This window comes from Temnothorax curvispinosus, unplaced genomic scaffold (genome assembly GCF_003070985.1).
Source record: "Temnothorax curvispinosus isolate PA1 unplaced genomic scaffold, ASM307098v1 QBEX01007785.1, whole genome shotgun sequence".
NCBI lineage: Eukaryota > Metazoa > Arthropoda > Insecta > Hymenoptera > Formicidae > Temnothorax > Temnothorax curvispinosus.
Genome location: NW_020217565.1, coordinates 441,542 through 453,828, shown reverse-complemented (window position 1 = coordinate 453,828; position 12,287 = coordinate 441,542). Strand labels below are relative to the sequence as shown.

Sequence of the window (12,287 nt, the reverse complement as noted above, 5' to 3'; positions counted from 1 at the left end):
TATTATAATTTTACACAGGCAGCGAATTTCCACTGTAATAACGTAACGCAAAACGATATAATGACACGCAGAAACGTCAGGTTTTATCAGAAGCCAAAATGTTGCACTGAGAAAAAAATGTCGTTAATTTGACTAAACTCGTTTAGTTGTAGTGATTTGTTTAATGCAAATATTAATATATTTAAATCAAATATACGTGAGTAATATTAAGAAATTCTGAATTTATTTCAATATAATATTTTTTGAATTAACAAATGTTAGCTTGACAGCCCGTGACCGCTGCATTTAGTTAAATCAAATAATATTTCTTTGAATCAACGATTTTTTTTTCTCAGTGTGGGAATCGAAATAACATAACGCTCGCGGTCTGACCAGAATCTGGTTTTCATATATCAATAAGCTGATCGACATACAGGATGTTAAGGTTCTTCAAACTTTTCAAGATTCTCGAAAAACTTCTGTAATGCTTAATGATTAGACGGTTGTTCTCGTAAACGTTCCTCTGTAACATTTCAAAGAAATCGTTTTAGAATTGAAGCGAAAATGCATTATTTATGTACGTCCAAGACAGTTGCCCCCTCTCCCCCTTTCTTTCCTCCATCACTCGTGTCATTTTCAGCGTGTTCATCATGGTCGTTTCCGACCCGTTTTTGGTAGCAGAGCGGTACGAGTCCGTTTGATTATCGTCGAAAGATCGATGAGACGGCGCAGCCCTTTGGTATCTGTGTTGTCCCTCCTACATCTGTGTATCACGGTGTATTCCACGACTCCGTGGCCGCTTCATATCCTCCGTTGCAAGCATCTCGCCGTTATGGCGAGCACCACGACGAGGGTCGCTACGAAAGCGAAGGACGACAGGGGCGTGGTAGTTTTGCGTTCATGACTCGCACGACACTATGGACTTCCCGTATCGTGGTGAAACGAGTCACTGTCACTCTCGACGTAGGTCACGTAGCTGTCGGTGCTGTCGGGATGCTGGCCCATGTCCGGTCCGCCACCTGGATGATGAGGCCCCGGGGGCGGTAACGGCCCGCCCCCACCGTCGCTCATCGGTCCGCCGAGCATCCCCGGCGGGGGTCCCAATTGCGCCGGTGGTCCTCCGTGCAAGTCGTAGCCGTGCATCTGCAATTATTCCAATAATTGAGCTCGAATTTCCGAGTAAAGACAAATTTCTGGCATTTTTCCACAAATATAAATCATTCTCTCGCATTCGATAAATCATGCTCGCGAAAGTCGCCGTTCGAGGCTATACGCTCTCGACGGTATCTCACAAAGAAACAAAAAGTTAAACGTTTCGAGTGTAACGCGTTACCTGGGACACCAAATGGTGGAACGACGGCGCGTTGGGATCCAGCCGTTCCAAGTCCGTATGAAGCGCAAACTCCGAAAGCGCCTTCCACGGTGGTTGATAAGCCTGAACTTCCAGAGGCGTCATGCCGATAGGGCTCTCGTGTCTCACGGGGCTGCTGGCAACCATGGGTATGCCATGCATGCCGCCGAAGCCCAATTTACGACCGTCCTGAAATAAAAAGCGCTTGGTTCCATTAGATCATTCATCGAAATATCAGCGTCTCGTTATACAGGATGATCCATTTTAAATGCCCACTATGAATATTTAGAAAGAAAGGTATTTTCGAAAAAATATTTTAGACAAATGTGGTTTGATTTTGAAGGGGGGAAAAAGTTATGTCATTCATTAGTTTCTGGATATTGATTTGAAAGACACAGGTTGAAATTTTCAAATGGAAATCTACATTTTTATTGCATATCTCTGTAACTGACGTCGAGAGACTTTCCAAAACACTGGTTTTAAGTCCCATTTAAATTTCCATTTATTTTTCAACTGACAATGAGTTAAGAACTACCAAGTTTTAAAGGTATACACATTATTTTAAATGCTTACCTAAATTATCTTAAAAGGGACACACTATCTAAAAAAATGTCAAAAAAATCTACACACTATCTAAGAAATGTTATTTTGAAGAATTTACGGTTAAGAGAAACCTAAAGTCCGTTTTACCAACTAAATGTTTCTTCGTATTAACTTTTCTTATGCATTAATTTGATATAATTAGATATCCTTTTCGATAGTTAAGTATATGCATTAACGCATGTTTGAAATGCACATTGAATTTTGCAAGTTTAAACACCTATTTTGTGAGAAATAGTATAGAGGCAATTATGGATTAGTTATTTTAAAGTTATTTATAACAATACTATATCAGCGTTTATTCGTGTGCTAGTTATTTTATTAATAGTATTATATACTAGAGGCGCCTCATTATGTAAACTGATTTTATTAACATTACATGCTTTTATTAATATTACGTGCGAGGCATGAGTGTATTTTTGTCATTGTATTATAGCCAACCGCAACAATAAAAAATGCAAATTACTTGATTGACTTAAATTAATTCAAATGCAATTAATAACTAAAAATAACTCTTTCTCTGATTACTAACAATGCATTTTCTTAAATAAAAGCACTAAATATTGATAGTATTAAATTATAGTGTACAAGTTTTATTTCATTTTATTTCATATAATAGACATTTCCAATTAGTCTCAAATTTTTGGCTGGTGGTACATAGACAATATCTTGATCGATAGCATCCGGATTGTCAAACTATTTAGTTAGTTATTCATAAACTAAAAATCGTTTACTCGACAAGTTAATCAAAAAAAGTTAAATTAATTCGATGTTAATTAAATTAATGATAAAAGTGTTGTATAGGTTTGTGATTTATATCAATTCAAAAATCAACACCAGAAAAATTAAAAATTATTGATTCATAAAACAGCCCGTAGAATTTAAAATTATTTAAATATTTTCTATATTATATTATTTTTCACCAAGAATTATATGAAAGAGATTTTATACAGCGGCAGCAATATTGCACACGGGCTTTAGGACAAATTGTAAGGCAGCTAAACTTTTTTAATTTTGTTTTTCATAATAATGCGATACTCAGTCATTACAATTGTTACTATTGATCGATTGAGAATCCATATTGGCTCCGAAATCAATAGACAGCATCGTTGGACAGCCAATGTTTGACGTGGAATTGTAAACGACTCTTATCGGGCTTACCTTTATTAACAGTCCTTTATCAAGTTAATCAAATACAGAGAGATATTTAATTGCAAATCTATTACAAAATAAATTTCCTGAACTTTTAGAAGATACTTCTTTAATGACATTACAGAGATTATTATTTCAACATAACGAAGCTTTAGCACACAATGTCCGAAGAGTTAAGAATTGATGTTAGACTTTCTGATAAGTGAATTGGGCGCAATGGCACGATAAGGTGGCCTGCAAGAAATTCAGACTTCACCGTTTCTTTTTCTGTGAGACTACTTGAAAAGCATTATTTATAAAGAAAAGCCCGTGACCAATAGAAATAAAAACTCATATTGAGGAATGCATGGAAGCTATTAATTCCTAGAGAAGTTTTACTGTCTGCAGTGACTAAGTTTCACAAAATAGACTTTTAAAAATGTCTCGAGAACGGTGGATAACATTAAAAAAAATTTTTTTAAGAGTAAAAAAATTGAGCAATACCCACTTATCATACTTATCAGTAACACTCACTCACACATACAGCAGAGAGGGTTTGGAATCATGACATACTACTGAAAGACTAAACCATAAAAAAAAAACAAGTTTTATCTAAATTCTAAAACATTTCTTTTTAATAACGTGTTTTTTTTAAGATAGTTTAGGTAGGTATTTAAAGTGACATGTACTCTCAAACTAACAGCTCTTAACGGTAAGTTTTCACTTGACTGAGATTTAAAGTTCTTTGATAGTGATTTAAAATGACAAAAATACAAAAATACATCACGAAAATCTTTCACTAAACTTATGAACTACTTGTGACTTGTTAGGAATAAACGAAGATCTTCGGGATATTATAAAATTGTGCAATGAGCACGGAACTGTTCCGAAATACATCGACATTAACAACAGACTTTACCTGATAGACTTTACCACTTAAGAGGTTAAACTAGCGTTTTGAAAACGTTTTGACATCAATTACAAGAATATACAATTAAAAAATAGGGATTCTCGTTTAAAAATTTCCAAAGTAATTGGAAATGAAAATTTCCGATTTTCTTAACATGATCTTCACATCCATGATCAAATAGGTGGCATAGCTTCTTTCTCCTTCAAAACCAAACAACTTTTGTCTAAAATATATATATTTTTTAATATCTTTTTTTCCACATATTCGGAGTGTGCATTTAAAATAAGAACTGTATATTCATTTATCCGATTTATAACTCGCAAAGCTAATGGCAAACAGAAAGGCTTAAGAATCTGAGAATTTATTTAACTTTACACTCAGAGAAAAAAGTAGCATCAGCAATTAGAAAGTTGAAGAAAAATAGCACTTTGGTCATGTACAATGAAGCTGCGGTAAGAAAAATGAATAAGTTGCATGAACTAAAGAAACATAATAATGTTAATCATTTGTGAATGAATAAGCTAAAGTGGAGTACAAAAAAGTAGTAAAATGTTTTTATTAACAAAAACTATATTATTGATACAAAATGTGTACCATTATGGCATAATGTAACTGATTTCAATAAAATGTTTATTTTAAACGGAAAGAATATATAATTATCATGATCTATTGTATGAAGTTTATATAACAATATATATTTCAGTTATTTCACCATTTCACTATATTATTTAACAGTTACAAATAATGAAACTATGTTAATCACATTTGTTTTTGTGATTATTTCTGATTAGTTCTTAGTATTTTCGTTCTCACGATCTTATAAAATTAGTTGCAAGAGTATACTTAAATTTTAGAGTTATAATTGATAGAACTATTTTGTTTTCTTCAAGTTTGGTTGTCGAATAAACGCGATTTGCTGCAGTTAGTATTAACAAAAATACAAGAAAATAATAATATAAAAAATAGTTTTATTAACAACAAATATATTATTGATACAAAAAGTATGGCACAATGACTCGTTTTACAAAAATGTTTGTCTAATCAAAAAGAATATAATTGTCATAATGTGTTGTATGAAGTTTACATAACTATAAAATATTATGGTTATTTTGTCATTTTACTACTATTTTATAGCTACATACAACTGATGAAACAATGTTAACATCCAAAATCACATTTGTTTCTGTAACTATATCTTCATATTTCTCAGTACTATTTTCGTTCTCATAATTTTATAAAATTAGTTTTGGAAAGAGGGGAGTGGGAGGTATTTAAATTTCAGAGTTATTACATTACAATTGTCAGAACTATTTTGTCTTCTCTGAGTGTGGTCGTCAAATAAATACGACTTTTCACTGTTACTATCGATAGAAATTCGATAGTACAGTTTCTTTTCTTATAAAAGTAAATTTCTGAACAATTCTGTCGCGAAGCATAAGCTAGTCTATTCTAACACGTTTATTCGTTATAATATATTTATTCATCATACATTTAGTAGATTGAATTCACTAAATTTAGCACCGCGTTCATCGTCAAAATGATATTAAGCTCATTAAGCCCGTATCAGATTACGCATTAGAGATTGAGAATTACGAAATAGATATTAGAGAATTTGACCAATCAAATAATATTAATTTTAATTCATGTTTTGATTATTTGAATTTCAAATTTCTAATTCGCAATCTTTAATCTTCAATGCGTAGTAGTCTAATACATTTAGCTTCAGCTGATATAGGGGATGTCGTAGCTCGTTACCTTCTCCTGCATTTGCGCCTTCATGGCGATCGTCTTCTTCTTGTCTTTGCACCTCTTGTTCTGGAACCACACCCTGATCACGCGTGGACTCAGCCCCGTCATTTCGACGAGCTGTTCCTTCATTAGGGCGTCCGGGCGGGGATTCGCCGCGTAGCAGGTTCTGAGGGTGTGCAACTGCTTCTCGTTGAGAACCGTGCGTACCCTCGTCGGCTTTCCGTCGGAACCGCCGCCACTTTTGTGGCCACCGGAACCGCGAACGCCACCGACGCCCGCCTTATGCGATCCGCTCTCGGATCCGGAATCTGCAAGCATAAACGTCGAAAGTTCTCCCTCGCGGTGGCCACCAAGCTGAGCTAAACGAATACGTGTTTCAAATGTAAAATATGAATTATTATATATATAAACAAATTGTGGGATATTTTGAAAAACGCGCGTTTTTTAAAGGATGCAAGATATGTATTTTTGAAGAAAACTATATAGAATGTAAGCTAGAATGTAACGTGTATAAATAATATAAGAAAAAAATATTGATCGAATCTGAATTATTGTGACAATTGCGTAAGTAGGTGTTAATAGTTTGCGGAAAAAAATAGATGTATTAACGCGACGGAATGTTTTCCGCAAAAGTTAATTAGTTAATCTAATAGGCAGACTTAAAGGAAGAGATGTTGTCATTTTTATGGTAGCAATAAACTGACGTAAGCGCGCGACTCGCTCCAACTGCGAAATCGTAGAAAGGGAGGGAAACACGGAATACAAGGCGGTCGTAAATCTTTCGGCACTCGCCAGCTCTTCCGGATTCTTCGTTAACGTTTTTCTCGACGGTTACTTACAAAGGGCGAGCGTGCGGTTGCCGCCTCTCGGCGAAGATTTATCCGCGAGAGAGTCGCGTTTCGCGAGACGAAACATCCCGGACACGAGGTACGGAAGAAGAGAATACGCGCGCGATACGATTCCGGACCCGCGACTATATCTTCCCAACCGGTCTTGCAAAACGGTCGTGCCCGGCTAATGGGAGATCCGGATACTGGTTCAGCATGGCCGACCAACGGGGAGCGAAGCAAAAGGTACCGACGACGCGAGACGATCGCCTGCGGACCTAGCGCGCTCGACACAACAGTCAAGAGACAATATTGTCGATGGGCAAACGCGGATCCCGTGCTCATGCGATTCCTTGATCAGCCGAGCGACCTTGGAATGAATCGCGGAACGTTTAATCGCGAATCATTCGTAACTCGCGAGCCACGGTCGCGCGAACGCGTAATGTTTTATTTGCAAGAGACGACAGAGGCTATCCACTTTTTTTTTGTCAAAAAGTATTGCGTTGTTTAATCTGCCCGTCCGTCTCGTAGTCGTGGAATCTTTCCTCGAAGATACACCTGAGATTTACTTAAAAGAAAAAAGAAAAGGCAGTAAAACGTAAATCCTTTATCAACGCAAACAGTTTCGTGATCGAGATGATTGTCAATGTACCATAGCGTTGCCAATTAAATAATATACTTTTTAAAAAAGAGAAATATGATATACACTTTAATCAAATTTTTAATTATTTTATCAGAGTCTAATAAGTCGAAATTTTAAGTATCCTGTCTAAACGGTTCGATTTTTGTCGTTACGCACACGAAGATGTAATACAGAATGCATGTTGAAGAAGTCCTCCCGATGTAACGAGGAAATAAAGTCAGCAGAAGTCATTTAAAATCATTCCACGTCATTCAGAGAGGAAGCTAGATGTCCAACGATAATTTTGACCATTTCACCGATGTATTCTAGGCAACGTCGACGCTTTAGGTGTCGTGTCGTTCGAAATCTAGTAGATCCGCCAGCGGGAAGACAGAAAGTCAACGAGAGTACACTACAAGAGAACAAACGAAATCCTATTTCTGTGTCCTAACCAAATAGCGGTCTCGGTTGGCATAAGCGAGAATGAAACCGGCGTTGACACGGCGGCACGACGATAAGAAGAGTGAACAGACTCTCGACCTTCGAAAAACGATCGTGTAAGATCATATACCTATCATATCGCACAGATTGGAAGTACCTTCCGGAGAAAGAATGAGAGGTATGCGGCGAAGAGAAGCGCTTAGTTTGAGGAGGAAGTTATTTCATCACAGTGTAACATCAGCAAGAAATTAAATTCTTTTGAAAAGCATACTCTTAATTAAACTTTTAATGATCGATCGATATGGACTATTTTGTGGCGTGCGTGTTCAAACGACAACGTCGGAAATTTGTTTCTTTACACGTAAATAATCCGTGCCCTAATAAATTTGATCCTCTTAACGCCTAGAGAGCGGCGAGCGTTCATATAATCGCGGGGCATAAATTCACAGAACCCATTAAAAAAAACAAAGAATGATTTAAGACAAAATTAGAATTACCTTAATTTTTAAAAAATTATCTCAGGTATTAAATAAACTCTACAAAAAGAAATCTATTTTATTCTAACGTTATAAAACAAGATTGGAGTCGCGTGAAATGTTACTATATAGATCTCGCGATACCAAGAACGATCGTTATTTCTCGCAGATTGAAAGCGGACAGTTTATTAGAGCTGATCGGTAATTCGTGGGCTATTAATAACTTGACGACACGTTTTCGTGATGTCCCGTCCCGCGGGATATCCCCGGCGCGCTAATAAAGAAAATACGAATAAGAGGAAACAGATCGTGCGTAGTTATGCGCGACAGTAGTTGGCAGGGTGGTGTTACATTTGGCACCTCGGCAACGTTCCGAAGACACGTCGGGGCCACTACCGTCGGCACAAGGTGGTCCAACTTTTTCGTGCGTAGAGAACGACGTTGAAACGCGCGACGATCTCCAATGACGAATCGCAATGACAAACACGGGACGACGTGTGCACGTCGCGCTGCCGCACACGAGTTATTTGCACGAAAATTAGTATATCGGGTAATTATGCCGACGTTTGTCCTTTGCATTTTGTGAGGGAAGAGCGTGGAGAGAGAACTCACGTGGAAAACGGTAGCCGATCATCGTGCGCGCGTCGCAGTTTTTTTCGCATCTCGATTACTATATACGTATCACATTAAAAAGTTCGTTCGTTTCTTCTCTGGCTCTTACATCCCAGGAAAGAAAAATCGAGCGTGCTCTTTGACATCAAGTATAGTGGTTTCTTATTGAAGTAGTTTGTAGTAGTATTTCGCCGGCGTTTACTTAATCATTTGTCATTGGCACACTAACCGATTTGGCAAATTAGCGAGTTGTAATTGCGACTGCCTTCCGACACGAGGTGTCAAAAGAGTTAATATCAGTCGCCTCTGGCATTAACTCCCATTGATTATTTGTCAAATCGTCCTCTTCTCTCGAAACCTAATTGCTCTGCCGCGATGCCGATGCAATCCCGTACTACATCTTACACACGGCTGGATTTAGTGTCTGAATTTCGGCTCCCGCACGGTCGAGTTAATTCGCTCGGTAGCAGTCCAACCGGTTGGGACGTACGCGCGCGTTATGCTAGGCTACAGGACATTAAGCCCGTGTAATCCTGACGTGTAGGAGGGTAGTGGTCAAGCCTTTACGGTCTTAACGGCTTCAATTATCAACACCTAATTATACGTCGTGAGCCTAACACAACATAGGAGAGTCCTTTGAGCTTACCCTCGAGCGCGCGCCCTTTTGCAAATTTGGTCTTTGGGAACATGGATAGACTGTGCTTGATAATCCACAGATATATCCCACGTCTCGTCGTATGACGCACGTCAGAAGCCGGATTCCCCATTTCACACAGGCGCGAAGATTATTTAATCGTAGAATCTCGATAACTGTGTTCATTTAAGGCAATTAAGGATAACTGACGGGGGAACGGAAATAACAACAGACGATACGAAAGTAGACTTTATGATAACGCGGCGTGTAAATTCAGAAACTGCGGCGGTATTGTCTCTCTCAGAACTTTCCGCTTCTCTGAAAAACCTTAAAATAAGATTTCATGACGGTGATAATTTTCAATATCGCCAATATCTTCGCAATTCGAAACGTATCGCGGGCGAAAGGAGAGAAAAGAGAAGAAAAAAAGAATTCGGTCTTCGACGATTGTGCTCTTACCTGACATCGAGCCGTCGTTCGGGTGTAGATGATGATTGTTGTTCGTCAGGGAGGCGTTATTGTTATTCTCGCTTCCGGGTATACCGACAACTCCGGTGCAGTGCTTTCCGCCCTCGAGGGCATCGTGATCGTGCCGACAGAAGAGGCCGTCCTGCCTCAGAGCGAACTCGTCGCCGGTCTCGAGCCGCCTCATGCATGCGGAACAACGAAAGCACTCCACATGATAGATCTTAGTTTTCGCTCTCATCACATAGTCATTTTTGCTAAAACACTGGCTACACTTGTCGCACTTCGTGCCGAACAACCTGCAACACATATGAAAGAGAGATATATTCGCCATTCTGACGAATAAACACAACGAACTTGCAAAGCGAGGATTTCCGAATAGAAAAATTGCGAATAGAGCTTGAATTGAATTTTCTGGATGATTTTGAAGGAAATCTAACTAGAACGAGGAATTCTCGTAAGATCGAGAAAAATTATCTATTGAAACAAGTGTGGTCGAAAAAAATGTAACAATTTCCGCGTGAAAATAATAATAAGAAGTAAAAGAAAAAGAATAATTACGTAACTCTATAAAAATGTTTTTTTTTTTTTTAGAATATGTACTGGTTTTTGAAATAATTTGATGCACTGAATCTGAATCTGATTTCAGGATTTTGTTGTCATATCAAGTTTAAAAGAAAATAGCACAAAATAGTTCAAAAATTAGGATTTTGGTTATAAACACACATTTTACTACAAAAACTAGTAATGTATAACGAGAATTCTCTAATCTTGAAGTCTAGTAGATCGATAAAAAAAACGCACATGGAAAACAGAGATAGAAGAAAAAGATTTAAAGAGGAAATCTTCATTTTAAAGAGGAAAGATTATATTTTTAGATGCCGTTAGGCAAAAACGTAAAACATAATTTGCAATAGATATATAAATATGGCCAAAATTGTCATTTTCGGACTACTTTGATTCATTTTCATTATAATTTGAAATTAGGATTATTTACATAACTTAGTGATCAAGTTGGTAAAGACGTCACGGATTAGAAAGAAAAGTCTAATTCGAACCCTAGCTGGGATATTTTTCATAATAAATTTGTTACAGTGATTTAAAGAATGCTTAATATTTCAGAAAGTTAAATCGATTATCGATTTAATTATGTTGAATTTACTGTTCTAACAAAAACTATGTTTTAAGATCGATAAATAATCGATAGCTAAGTGAAAAAAAAATATATAAATTTACATAAAATGGCATTTTCTAATTTACTTGTGGATTTTATATGTCGGTCAAGTTAGACTTTAATGATTAATTGTTTTATTTATGCACGGAGAAAATTTTATAGTAAATATTACTATGGTGTCGCACTAGCTGCGGACCATCGAGGAATTTTAAGTTAAATTACTATGTTTATGGTAAAAATTACGTTATTTTATCGTTTTTAAAACAATAATTATAGTATTTTAACTTGAAATTCCTCGATGGTCCGCAGCTAGTGCGACACCATAGTAATATTTACTATAAAATTTTCTCCTAAATATATCAATACACGGAGAAAATTCAATATTAATCAATATTAACGAAGTTTATATGTATATATAAAGTGCGCAAATTCAATTCTGATAAATTGTTGATAATTGTTGATGTACATTTCTCATTGTGAGGCAACTACTGATTGTTTCTTTGCTACAACGTTTGTGTCAGTATCAATCTAATATTATCCAGCAGAGAATGAATCGCGATGTTAATTTTTTCATTATTTGTTTTTTTCTTTTTTTGATAAATTTTCATCCTTTGTTTGCTTCTATTTTACTACATCGCGAAGTTGTAAACATTTTCAGTTAACTGGAAATAAAAGCTTTATTCTAAATTCGATAAATGCAAAGTGGAGAAACATAAATCGAGCTAAAGTGACTTTATTGTCGTGTTGTGTATTTATTTCTGTATTCAACACATTGAGGGCCAGCTTTTTTATACATATAAATATAAATTTTATACAAACATATACATATATATATATAAATTCAATAAATAAACCGTACGCTAATGTGTGCAGCACGGGATACAACGAAATGTCCAATGTACATCGTGAAATTGGCAAAAAAGTTTGCGGTAATGTGAGTGAAATTGATGGCGGTGTAACGCGGGATTAATGGTTGCCCGTCGCGTAATTGACGACCGCGTTGATGTACAATAGACGTTTCTATTGTTATCATCGCTACTGCTTATTTTTCAAAGTCGATAAACTTTTTCCACGCGCATCGAGAGATGTTTCGGTGCACTTTTACGTGTGCGAGCAATTATCTGCATCCTCGTAATTGAAGCGAAATCGTACTCGTTGTAACTTTAGCCACAATTGATACTCTTTATTTTTGCAAAACGGATGTAATTAAAAGAACCAATATACTTCGGCTCCGGGACATCACGTGCAATTTAGAAAAATATAATATTGTATATATATATATATATATATATATATATATATATATATATATATAT

At 36.5% G+C, this 12,287-nt stretch overlaps 1 protein-coding gene across 1 annotated transcript in view; it reads right to left on the bottom strand.

The window, feature by feature from the left end:
• Positions 1-343: 343 nt before the first annotated feature.
• The window catches only part of LOC112457480 (insulin gene enhancer protein ISL-1), a 33,229-nt gene continuing 21,285 nt past the window's right edge, over positions 344-12,287 (bottom strand). The window contains 4 exon segments of the mRNA XM_025020580.1: positions 344-1,122; positions 1,313-1,519; positions 5,727-6,028; positions 9,792-10,096. Coding sequence (XP_024876348.1) covers positions 895-1,122; positions 1,313-1,519; positions 5,727-6,028; positions 9,792-10,096 — 1,042 coding nt within the window. The 3' untranslated portion in view covers positions 344-894.